Source organism: Lissotriton vulgaris, chromosome 7, assembly GCF_964263255.1.
Source record: "Lissotriton vulgaris chromosome 7, aLisVul1.2, whole genome shotgun sequence".
Taxonomy (NCBI): Eukaryota; Metazoa; Chordata; class Amphibia; order Caudata; family Salamandridae; genus Lissotriton; species Lissotriton vulgaris.
In genome coordinates, this window is record NC_141695.1 from 377,162,792 (window position 1) to 377,176,198 (window position 13,407).

At 45.1% G+C, this 13,407-nt stretch overlaps 1 protein-coding gene across 1 annotated transcript in view; it reads left to right on the forward strand.

The window, feature by feature from the left end:
* Positions 1-13,407, forward strand: part of DNAAF3 (dynein axonemal assembly factor 3) — a 181,903-nt gene that overhangs the window by 31,465 nt on the left and 137,031 nt on the right. The window contains exons 3-4 of the mRNA XM_086928685.1: positions 584-677; positions 1,155-1,312. Of these exons, the coding sequence (XP_086784811.1) occupies positions 584-677; positions 1,155-1,312 (252 nt within the window). The remainder of the gene's footprint in view (positions 1-583; positions 678-1,154; positions 1,313-13,407) is intronic.

Below are 13,407 nucleotides of genomic sequence, written 5' to 3' on the forward strand. Positions count from 1 at the left end.
AAAAAAGCATTTAGTAGACCTCCACTGGCTGCCGATAGAAGCAAGAATAAAATGTAAAGTCTTGGTCCTCAGCCACAGATCACGCCATAAAAAAGGTCCGGAAAAAATTAGGAAGTTAATCTTTCCTTACACTCCAAACAGGCGGCTACGTTCCAGTATGGATGAATGCCTAACACAAACAAAGGCCAGAAGGGAAAGATTGGGCGGAAGAGAATTGTCCCATCTGGCTCCAAGACTCTTAAACTCCAATCCGTTGGAATGCAGACGGTTAGACAGTGAACTACAGTTTCGAAAGGAGATCAAGACTTGGCTGTTTAAGCAATATCTCTAAGTCACCGGCAACCTACTAAGTCACTGATCTTATAAGCGCTGGGAAGCCTTAGGGCAGCCACGCGCTTTATAAATCCCCACTAATATTAATAATAATTTACATAATCTGAAGATATTTAGTAATTTGTCCTACAATTGTGGTACATTTGCAATCTCCATCTGAAAAGTTATTTTTTTCCTTTTGAAGATATTTCTAGGACATTCCTGCTGACTTTCCACTGGACTGATAACCATTTCTGTTTGTGTGTTTCAGTTTTACATTGTGGAGAACAATGCTGAAGTCTTGGGGCGCCAGCTGCTTTTTCTCACACTGGCCCTGGAAAGCCCTCAGCAAATGGGTCTGCAAGGTAAGCAGTTGTGGCTCATTATGCCCTAGGCCATTGCTGTCAATATTTTGGTCGCAGTACTGCCTTTTGCATATCCTTAGTGTCATTGTGCATGTCCCCACACTCCCCAGTGAATAACCTTTCACCTGTGAAATTTCCAGTTGAGCAGTTAAAAATAGTTGGTTCTACTGGCTCCAGTTGCTAGCACATGGATTTTTGGAAGCTATTAAGAAAATCCCAGTTGATGTCAGTTGCGTGGTAGAACTGGCTACTGGGTCTACTATTGTTTATTGGGTTTTGTTTTAGACTTTATTGTATCCATGGACTTTTCCTTGTCGTTTGCACTGGTCCTTTGCACTGGTCCTATATAATCCAACATTCAAAAATTCACATGTTGCAGCTGGAAAGTTTATATCACATGGGCAACTGGTCAATTGGAATTTCCAACAAGACTCTGACAATTGTTCCTCTCACATCCTTTTCCTCCTCATCCCCTAGAGAAGAGTGAAGCCTTCCTGGAGCTCTTCGGGAACAGTCTGATCAGAAGTCAGACTGCAGCCTACCTGCAGGAGAAGGCACACCTATTCATAGACTGCATCACTGACCTGGAGTTCCAGCACTGCAAGATGCCCCTACTTGACCTTACTGCCCTCAAGGTATATTTTCTGATTTGATAAGCACTGATCAAGTGAGTTCAGGCATCAGGGTACTGAGTTAGAGCCTTCCTTATTGTACAGCAGCGGTCTTCAAACTGAGGGGCGTGCCCCCCTGGGGGGGGGGCGCAGCATCCCTTCAGGGGGGGGGCGCACACTTCACCCCACCTTCATCTTTTTTTGTTGATTCCAGGCGCGAGTCGAGCCGTATGTCTCAGCCAGGATGCTGCAGCTCCAGCTGCCTGGGGCCCAGCTGAGAGTGTCTGGGGTCACAGGTCTTAAAGGCCAGAGGTGCAACAACTTCGGGTGGGGAGCCTAATTCTTCCAGCAAATGAGGGGTGGAAATGCAGGGGCTCTAAGAAGGGGTGAAAAAACAACAAAGCCTCTCTTTAATGCGTAAATGGTCTTTTAAAGACCTGTGAAGTACTCAGGTGAAGCTGGCAGCTCCAAAATCAGTCCGGGCTGACACAATATGCGGGGGAGGCTGTGCATATTTACATACCTTTGTAATCTGATTACAGAGGCTGTTTGTTGTCTGGTTCAAGTACCCCCTGTGCCCCTACTCTGCCTATCTTTACATTTTACTGCCTTAATGTGAGAATGCATTTCATGAACAGGGAATATAAAGTAGGGTTAGCAAAATAAAAATGCCAGCCATGTGTTTTTTAAAGAGCCAGCAAAGTTCTTGTCATGACACTAAATAGGGTTATACATAAAATAGTATGTATTAATTTGTAATGTGATGTTTCAAACTTTGTTCCTTTTATTTATAAGTCATAGATCATTCAGGCAGCCTTAGAACACAATTAAAAATGTTTTCTATTTATTTTTGCTGTTCCAAGTATGCACAGATAAGTGCTGAAAATAAGCTTTAGTGGACTGCTTACAAGCCTAATCGCAAGACTGGAAGTTTGTTGCAGGATGAGCACAATATTTATTCCCTCCACCCTCGACCCCTGGACCCTGAATAATGCCATAAAAGCAATAGTTTAACTAATATCTGAAACCCTATGCCAGGCCTCAATGACATGCTGAGTCTGGAAATGCACCCTGCATTCAGACAACTCACTCCTCATACTGGCCCTTCACTTTCACACTCACCCTGCACACACAGGAATCACAATGTACTCACACTGATCATTATGCACTCAACCCACCCGCTCACCCTGGGCTCTGCAGGAGGGAATGGCCATCAATGATGCAGAGCACCAGCTTCCAGAACTTTTTTGTCAGGTGGTGGTGGCGGTGGGGGGGGGGGGGGGGACTGGAAATGTGAAAAGGTTTAGATGGACGGGCTCCGCCGACAAAAGTTTGAAGACCTCTGTTGTACAGTATAATAAAGCCTAACGTTGTGTTATGTGTAAGAAATTGTGTCAATAAATGGATGTACATGTAAGAGCAAAGGATTGGAATGTGTTGTCTGAAATATTGCTGTGCAAACTGCCTGTCTGCTACCTGTCACTATACAGTTAACCGGACTCTGTCCTTACCTTGACTTCACTAATCTTCCTTTCTTCCTCATTATGATTCATTCTGGACTGAGAGGTTAGGGTAACCATGGAAAATGTTCTAATAGTAGATGCATATTGCATAGAGCTGCTGCAGCTGGTGAGCATGACCATCTGCATAGGGGTTTGCTTGTGTTTTCTTCCAAGAAATGTTTTAAAAAGGGGCCTCCCTTTAATTTTACCTCCCATGGAGTTTGGAAGAAGTACTGTAGAGAATGTCATGAAATATATCAATAACTCAGAGCTCGGTATAGCACTTGAGAACAATTTTGATTTGCAGCAGTACATCCGGTGTGTGCATATATGGTAGTTGTGCTCTTGCCACTGGGTGGGCCCTGAAAACAGGTCACTGTCCTCAGTGCACCATGGTTTTCTCTGCATCCCAGGTGCCCAGTTCAGCTCTCCTTACATTCTGGGCCCTCCATACACCAAGTATTGGCAAAGAAGGAAGACACACACTGTTTCATAGGACCCAAATTTAGATAAAAAGTATATTATACTTGAATACACTACAGTTTGCAAAGTTACCACCGTGTACAGAATGATATAATGAATAAACCGACATGTGGCACAAATCCACAGTTTCATGACTTTGTCCCAGTAACCTGTAAAAGAACTTTTGATATTAACAGACATTTTGCCAAAAGATTATTGAGGATGTCCTGGGAAATCATAAGTCCTAGTGCCAGAATATGCCTATTAGTGCCAGAATGGCATCCTGACCCACTAAGCTAATGGCCATCTTATAATGAACTGTAGATTGAGGACACGCTCAGTATTTTATTCCTTTTCAAAGTGCTTAAATCCAGAGGGGACCTTGTGGCTTATAAAAGTAAATGCAAAGCTTTATAAAGACGCTGGAGGTGCGATTTGTGTCCTAATAGAAGCCACATTAGTAAACCCCCTACTCATATTATACCAGTAAAATAGAAGTGGACAACAATTCATCCAAGGAACTGTTCAAGATTGAGCAGGAATTCAGTCATCTAGAGGCTATGTCTTGTAGATTAAATCCTCTTCGATTCTCGGTGACTCTCTTCCAGAGTACTTCTGTGAAAATATAATAAGCATTTGTTCTCCTTTTGATCAGTCTCCAGTGTTCGATAGCTTTATTTCACTGATTAATTTGCTGACTGAATTAAGCCCTTTAACTTCATCTAGTGTGCAAATGCTTGCATCTTCTACCAAATCTGGTTCCCCTGACGATCCCTGTCCACCTCTTTACCTACCAAGGATTTAGACAGTGTTCCATAGATCATTTTGAAGTTCTGAACTACATTTCTTCCCACGTCTACCGTTCCCCATAAACGGCAATGGGCCGCGCCATAGTACTTCTGATTCTTATGAAGTCTATGGCTGACCATCAGGTGCTATCTAATTTTCTGCCCATTTCACTGTTTCCCTTCATCACAAGGCTGGTGGAAAACAATGTCAATTAGCAGCACTCTATCTTCATAGAGCCAAATAACCTCCTGAACAATGCCAGTCCGGATTTTGTTCTTCCTTCAGTAATGAAACTGCCTCGGTTGTTACAGAAGAACTATGTGGCATCTTCAGTCGAGGTGGCAGGTCAGCACTCTTTCTTTTTGATTTGAGTGCTACCTTTGAGAAACACTAAAGCAGCCACTGATAATTACTCAGTGCAGCATCCCAATCCATGGTTATTGTGCACACCATGCCACCTCAGTTTGTTACCAGCCATATGCAATAAGTCTTGACCCATCTCCAATGTGCCTGGACCAATTATTCTGGAAAATATTAGATGCAATAGTAGTTTTCACATCATTAAGAGCTCACAATACTCAGCTCACAAGACGTATCTACATCGTCAACTTTATCAAGAGAACATGATGTGCAGGACAAGAATAATTTTACAAAGGTTTATTCAATGCAAGACAAGGAACTTTTTATTCAAAATTAGTTTAAACACAATATAATTTAAACAAAATTAAGAGGGTCATGGAAGAGAAAAAAAGCGGGAGAGATTTTTCCAGAAAACTTGTATAGAAGGGGTGCTCAAAAATTAGAAAGAGTCAAGAAGAATCAGAGTTTAAATACAGATAATAAGGGGCATATATTTACACAAAAGTACAACAACTGAGAATGTATAAACAGTTCAATACAACCTGGCCATATACGTAAAAATGTGTCATTCGAATTACGTAGATTTAAAAGAATTGGGAACATGGGAAAATGGGAAGGAGGATGGTCCAGGTGCAAGAAGGCATAGCTTCGACGTTTCAATCCGACTTAGCGGCAACCAAGGGAATTCAAAGACTCAGCCATGCAAATTTTCCTCAGGACAAGGGGAGGGGTGTGTGGACCCTATAGAGTGAAACAAGAAATTTAAATTGGGTACTATCTGCACATCACGGGATTGAAGACCCACCTCAACACGAATCTTGGAGGCGCCTGGACGGTCCATTGAATGGCAACCCGATATCTGTAAATAAAATAATATTGGTTGCCTATAAAGTATAACAGAATGCGGTTTAATTATAAGAAGGGGCAGGTTATTGTGACTTACCCGAGTTGATGATCATTTTCAACTCTGTGTGAAGTAGATGCTGCTTGTAAATCCAGTTTTCGTAACTGCATAGAAGCGCGGGTCCCATGATTGATTTAAACAATTCAGGGCACAGCTTGGTATATACAGCTGAAAACAAGAAAAGTGCGCAAAGTAAGAAATCCAGTAAGGAGTACTATCCTACATGAGTGTTGAAGAACCGGGCTTTTAGAACCCAGCGGCACCAGGGGCACGCCCAAAGTCTTCGGATTCACCTGTCTTGGTATACAGAGACACGGAATACTTCTGGGTGGCGTCAAAGACCACGTTTATTAGCTGCAGCTAGTAACAGTGATCCTAGAAATACAGCATGGTATATTCTCAGGAGACTGCTCAAATTTGTAGAGTAAGACATCTCTTTTTATACACAATATTCACTTTATGACATACTCCCATTGCGCAAAATTCTGACCAATAAGGTACGTTCTCAAACAAAGTATCACATGACAAAAATCTCAGTTTGCAATATCCCAACCCAAAGTTAATCATTGGGAATGTCCCAAATCCAATCTTCACAAGCCGGACAAACCCATAATTGAAAGGCACAATGCATGTAATAAAGAGCATAGAAAAGCAAACAATGACTGATAGTGAGCAAGATAAGGCATGTGTAAGGAGACTAAAAGTTAACGATGTCCTGAACAGTGATCGACAATCTCAGACAACGATCAAACCAGGGAAATTGGCTCGGCAGGGTCAGTTACAGGTGAAGGAATCAGATCCTTGCAATTTACCTTGGAGTCAAGAAAGACCCTGTTAATGTATACCAATACGTGAAGGCCAGGTCGCTTCGTTCGTTCGACCACATTCGTCGGCCTGCGTGATGGCAATACAAATGGAGACTCTAACAAAATGGAACCCATGTTCGAGACGAAATCTCCAAATACGTAATGAACTCGCTAGTTAACGTGACAAATTCACTCCATATTAGCCGAACATGCGAAATACGATTCGACATCACCAAAATCATGACGGAACCATAACCTTACGAGACAAGGTCCGTTTTCACAGAACCTCAGACCCTCCTTTTGCCATTTCGTAGGCAATAACCTAAACTCACGTCAATCTGAATCTAGGTCCATATCAATCTTCGATTCAGAAAAGGGGGTGGTGATGAACAGAGTGTCTGAATTAAGCAGACCACTCTTACCCAGTCCAAAGATCAGGGCTTGATCCATCACCGTTATTTAGCTCACTGCACCATCCCAGCTCAGAACCTGGCTATATGCAAATTAGTCAGTCGCTGGCCCAGTGCATCATGGGAACAGGGCAGACCAAACTACCAAGCCAATTCTTCACCAGAAAGGAGACAAGCTTCCGGGGACCGGTTTCTGGCATTTCAGCCGTCGTCGGCCCGGCTTGCTTGAATCCTGATGGTGCAGTGAGCAAGGGACTCATGTCTGAGTATACCCTGCCACACCTATAGTGGCCAAAAGCGATTCAGAAAAGGGGGTGGTGATGAACAGAGTGTCTGAATTAAGCAGACCACTCTTACCCAGTCCAAAGATCAGGGCTTGATCCATCACCGTTATTTAGCTCACTGCACCATCCCAGCTCAGAACCTGGCTATATGCAAATTAGTCTGTCCCTGGCCCAGTGCATCATGGGAACAGGGCAGACCAAACTACCAAGCCAATTCTTCCCCAGAAAGGAGACAAGCTTCCGGGGACCGGTTTCTGGCATTTCAGCCGTCGTCGGCCCGGCTTGCTTGAATCCTGATGGTGCAGTGAGCAAGGGACTCATGTCTGAGTATACCCTGCCACACCTATAGTGTGCACTGGGCTAGGGACAGACTAATTTGCATGTAGCCAGGTTCTGAGCTGGGATGGTGCAGTGAGCTAAAAAACGGTGATGGATCAAGCCCTGATCTTTGGACTGGGTAAGAGTGGTCTGCTTAATTCAGACACTCTATTCATCTCCACCCCCTTTTCTGAATCGTTTTGTCCACCATAAGCGTGGAAGGGTATACTCAGATGTGAGTCCCTTGCTCATTGCACCATCAGGATTCAAGCAAGCCAGGCCGAAGACGGCTGTAATGCCAGAAACCGGTCCCCGGAAGCTTGTTTCCTTCCCAGTATAAGAATTGGCTTGGTAGTTTGGTCTGCCCTGTTCCCATGATGCACTGGGCCAGGGACAGACTAATTTGCATGTAGCCAGGTTCTGAGCTGGGATGGTGCAGTGAGCTAAAAAACGGTGATGGATCATTCCCTGATCTGTTGACTGGGAAGGAAACAAGCTTCCGGGGACCGGTTTCTGGCATCTCAGCCGTCGTCGGCCCGGCTTGCTTGAATCCTGATGGTGCAATGAGCAAGGGACTCACATCTGAGTATACCCTTCCATGCTTATGGTGGACAAAATGATTCAGAAAAGTGGGTGGTGATGAACAGAGTGTCTGAATTATCAGACCACTCTTACCCAGTCCAAAGATCAGGGCTTGATAAATATGCATCAGCGATGGCTTTGAAGCTTGAGAAGGGTGCGCTAAGGGTGAGAGTGTGCTGCAAAGGGTGAGAGAACTGTAGCTGGTGTGAGAGCGGCGCTGCATGGGTGTGATGGGCGCTGCAATGGTCTGATGGGCGGTGTGAGGGGTGCTGCGAGGGTGTGAGGGGCGCTGCAATGGTGTGAGGTACGGGCGCTGCGGGGAGTGAGAGGATGCTGTGAGGGGTACTGCTGGGGATAAGAGTGGCGCTTCTAAGGGTGAGAGGGGCTCTGCTCGAGGTGAGAAAGAACTTCAGTTGGTGTGAAAGCTGCACTGCTCTAGCGAGAGGGGGCCTGGTGGGGGTAACAGATGTGCTGAAGAGGGAGCGAAAGGGCACTGTAGTAGACCAGCAGTATTTAGGGGTGAAAAGGGTACTAAGGTTCGGGGATGGAGCCTGCAGGGGGCAAGGGATGCGCTGCAAGGGTGGAGAGAGGACATTGCTGGTGTGAGAAGGGCACTGACGTGTGCCTGGGAGCTGTGCACGAGAGGGGATTGCTGCAGACTTCATCGAGGGCATTGACGCGGGTGAGGCTGGGGGCACACCCAGAGTGAGGAGTCATGGCTTACAACAAGAGGAGTGTGATAACGGGGGCACTTTGAGTGTGAGATTGGATGCCCCACGGAGGGAGGCTGGGCAGCGTGCGACTGTTTGAAGGTGTAACTTGGGGAGTGATCAGGGGTGCGCGTCTGGTAGTGAGACGTCACAGTGAGATCTTGAAGGGAGTGAGTTTGTATGGGGGGGAAGACCCTGTCTACCGGGACTGTGTGTGCACTTGTGTGGCTGAGGTGTGAATAGGGCGCACACTGCAAAAAGTCACTGTGGGGAGAGTGGATGTGTGCATGGGTGATAGTGAGTGCATGGAATCACTGTGTGAAGAAGGTTGCATCTGTGCAGGTGGTGGGGAAGCAAGGAGAGGGTGAACCAGTGTTGTAATGACTGTCTGAGGCGTGCTGTGTGCAGAGATGAGGGGCTGCTCGGTGAAGGTGTGTGCAGCGTGATTGTGAGTGGACAGTGAGTACAGGTAGTGTCCGAGAACAACTATCTGCCATTAGTGCGTGATACGTCACCGGGGCCATGAAAACGTGCTAGCAGTACATATAGCGCTGTGACACCCCCTCATGGAAGGTGCGTGCAAGGCGCGTGTCTTCAGAGAAATGTGTGCACCGGGAACCATTGTGCAGACGTTTTATCAAGGGGAGTGTGTCAGTGAGATTTTGCATAGAGCGGCTTCTTGCAGAAAGTTACTGCAACAAAGTGTGTATGGTGGTCACCTGCTAGGAAGTCACCACAGCCGATTAGGAAGTCACTGCAAGAAAAGTGTGTGCAGAGTGGGTCACCATCTAGGTAGCCACAAGCCACTGCAGGGAAAGTGTGTGCAGGGTAAGTGCGTGCATGGGGGGTCACAGGCTAGGAAGTTATTGCAAGGAAAGTGTGTGCAAGGTGAGTGCATGCATGGGGGTCACCAGCTAGGAAGTCGCTTTAAGGAAAGCAAACGAAGAGACAGTCCTGTTCCTTCGTGTTCGATTTCAAAGCAGAGGAGACTCCTTGCCTCTCACTGCAGCTGAAATGACTGTTCCATAGCTGCCACGGTTTCAGATTGCTATGTGTTACACTTTTATAATTTCAGTGTAATTATGAGTGACATTGCAACCACTGAGTGACACTTTTCTCCCCAAGCAAAATCAAGTAGTAATGACTAGGGAAATGTATATAAACATTAGAAATGACACGCATATTGGAGCATTAATTCAATTAATTCACTTGTATAAGTTTACGTGAGTTGTCAAATCTTTAAAAACTATTTCTGTAATATCAAAATTTGCATTATGTTGCTTGGCATTTGAATTCCATAGGATAACTGTTATTTAATGACAGAATCATACATTGACTTGAAAGTCATAATTGGCAAAATATATTTACGAACAAGCTACCTGAGAGCTTCAGAATATTGAATGGCTTTTAAATGTGACATATTGCCTTCCGTTGCCATGCTGCCACTGGCATTCCTATTTGATTATATTTTCCGAAATTCAGATGCTTTGTATGATTGTGGTGGTATTTAATTCACAGTTCTTCTTACCCCATGCACAGTCCTCCTTCCGGTCACCTCACTCAGGTAAACTTGTGTGCCATTCTGCTCACTGCCACTTGGATCACAGGTGGAAAAGGCCTAACACCACTGTATGTCGATTGGATAGTAAAGACCGTGGACCTTATAAAGTTATTTGCTGCCTCGTCGCCACTGTAGCAGACGCAGTGTCTCTACCATGCCGGCGGTGGCTGGGCCGCCAAATCTACAGTTGTCTGCTGTTAAACAGACCCATACATACAGTAGGCCTCCCAAAGCAGAAGGTGGTGAGCCCATCCTAAACTAAAATCCCCCATGCTGTGATAGTGTTCTTCCGTGGCGTGGTGCTTTTCTGCCCTACTACTAGTACGTCACAAACCTAGTCAAGTAGCTCAAAAAAACGTAACAGCAATCTATTCACGGCAGCAGCGGATACGTGTTTAAAAAGATGCAATTGATAACTACAGTTTAGTTAATAGATTACCTGCTCTATCAGGAACTTAATAATTATTCATGATCGTCACTGGACAGCAGCTGAGCCCGGATGCGGCCCGGTAGGCTTGGTCCCTCCCAGTCGCATGATATATTACCGCCAATGATGTGCCATCAGTCATGCTGCAACCAATGAGCACAGCAGCTTGCTGCACCCACTCTCACTGCAACTGCCCCTCCCCCCATTTCCCCCCAGCGCTGCACAGTGACCCTGACTCTTGGGCCAGTCAGCCTCTCTAGCCCTGACTTTGGCTGACTGGTGCAGGTGAGATCCGATACCACATTGGAACCATCCATGAGCCAATTTTACCGCAGATGGTTGATGGTGCCCTGCATTGACAATGGTGAAAATCAGCCACAGCTGGTATTAGTTACTGTTGGAAATACCTTGGTCAGATGCGGTCAGAGCGGCGAGTTCAGGAGGAGCAGGAGCTGCGCATTTTAAGTTAAAGAAACACAGGCGGCAGCAGGAGGACCATCGGAAGGGACGCACGTAGCCTACTTTTGTGAGTCGACTTCATCATTGGGCACTAACTGCAGTGACGTTGACACTTTAAGTTCGGCGCCACGTGTTTCAGCCCGGTCTGGAAGTGTGTCTAACTTGAATACTACAATTACATTGTAGCAGAACTAACGCGCAAGCCGCAGAGCTGCAAACAGATTTAGCAACATTATTTGTTGTATATGGCCCGTGATATGCACATGGCGGTCGATTCCAGAAATTTCTGTCAGGTGGTGGGGGGCCCAACATCTAAAAAAATTCAGAAGGTGGGGCTCAAACTACAAAAGTTTGAAGACCTCTGGCATAGATTAACATAGTCTGAAAAGCCCATACAGACCCATTGGAAGAAAAAGGCAAAACCAGATATGGCATACCTCTATCTGTCGTATGAGGCATAAGACCACATACCCAACAATTTGTAGTATTTACTACCAACTGATGCTAATGCAACAGCTGTATAAATGAGATGTTAACAAATTCTGATCTCCTTGTCTGTTCATGTTCAGGCAACGTATAGAATTGGTGCAAAGAAACAGTAGTAGAAGAAAGCATAGGTTGCGTAGTGGGTGCAGATATCCGTGGTGTAGCATAAACAATCCAACCCACACAAGCCAATGTGATACTTAAAAACACAAAAGAACACAATATAATAAAACATTTGTTACGGACCAATGTACACAATCTCATCTTAAAATCTATTTTCTCAACAACTCTATCAGTTACAAAAGACTCCATCCTCTAACGTGCTGCTCACAGTAATCTTCCTTATTCACTTAAGTGTGCGTCCAGGCGTCCTAGACGTCCCTAGAACCGCAGACCTTTTGTCAATACGCGGGTCACGCCTTAAGAAATTATACCGTGACCCTGCAACTGAACCCGGATGGTGGTTCGAAAAAGAAAAAGACAAAAAAAAAAGTCTCTTGTCTGAAAGTGTAAAACACAAAAAAAATTACGTTTTATTTGTCCATTTTAGTCCGTAGATTATAACGTTTTTTACCAGCACAGTCTGATCTTGGAAAAGTGTCTCTGGATGCGTAGTATCAAGTTTCAAATGCGGCGGCACAGCTTCTTGTAAAACTTCATCATCCGCACATTCCGACTGAGTCCATTTCAAATGTGCATCACTAAAGGGGGCAAATTCCACAACTCTATCGCTTTCTGAATCGGCAACACCATCTCTAATCCACCGGTCATATGGCAGGGGTAGTGGAATCTTTTTGCAGTGGGTGGCATGCACCCAGTTCTTCTTGCCGAAGACCTTGACAGCAGTTCTAGTTGCAAGTAGAACTTGGAATGGGCCAATCTACCTCGGCTCGAGGTTCTTCGTCCTTTGAAAATTCTTGACCAAAATCCATTCGTTAGGTTGAATCGAGTGACCTGCATCCACAGAAGCTGAAGGCAAGGTATTGTGCACCTGTTGGTGAGGAACACGCAATTTAGCAGTCAAATCATGTAAATAGTCAACCAACATAGGGTACTCGATATCACTGTATTTATTGGGCCCCGGCACACCCCAAACATTCGCCGGGCGACCAAAGACAATCTTGTATGGGCTAAGTCCCACACGAGAATGTACTGTCGTTCTTGTGGACAAAAGTGCCAGTGGCAAAGCATCGGGCCAGGCAAGGCCAGAGCTCGCTTGTATCTTGGCCAATTTAAGCTTAAGAGTGCCATTGTAGCATTCAACCAAACCAGCTGACTGGGGGTGATTTGCAGCATGACATTTCTGCCTTATTCCCAAACCTGCACACACTTTCTTCAAAATCTGACCCACAAATTCACTTCCGTTGTCACTACATACCATTCTAAGCAATCCAAACCTAGGGAAAAACTCCTTTAACAAAGCCTTGGCTGTAGATAAAGCAGTATTATCCTTAAGAGGGTAAGCCTCTATCCATCTTGAAAAAGCGCAAACAACCACAAGGACATATTTCAGGTTGTTGCATCTCTCCATATGAATAAAGTCCAACTGTAGAACCTCAAACGGATACGTTGGAGGAGCAAAATGACCTGCTGGAGTTGGGGTTCCCTTGCCAGGATTATGCATCAAACAAATCATGCAATTTTTCACCAGATTCCCAGCACATTTAGGAATTCCAGCATTCTGCCATACTGGAGCCAACAACTTACATATCCCTTTCGAACTGATTTGAGCCAATCCATGTGCCATCGTTGGAAGCACATACGCATCAGGCAACAACCATCGCTGGTTTTCTGACAACTCAATCCAACAGCCAGTCGAATCTAACATTCCCATAGTCTCTCTCCACACACCCAATTCTTTTTCAGTAGCTTCCGCCTGAATCGATTTCACACTCTCTATTGTGTCTTCACACATTTCATTTTCTGGAACCCATCTAGTAGGACCTGCAAAATACATTCGACTTGTCACATTCTTTGCAGTTTCTCTCGCTACTTCATCCGCAAATGCATTACCACGACCAACATCATCTGTAACCTTCCTATGTGCACTGCATTTCAC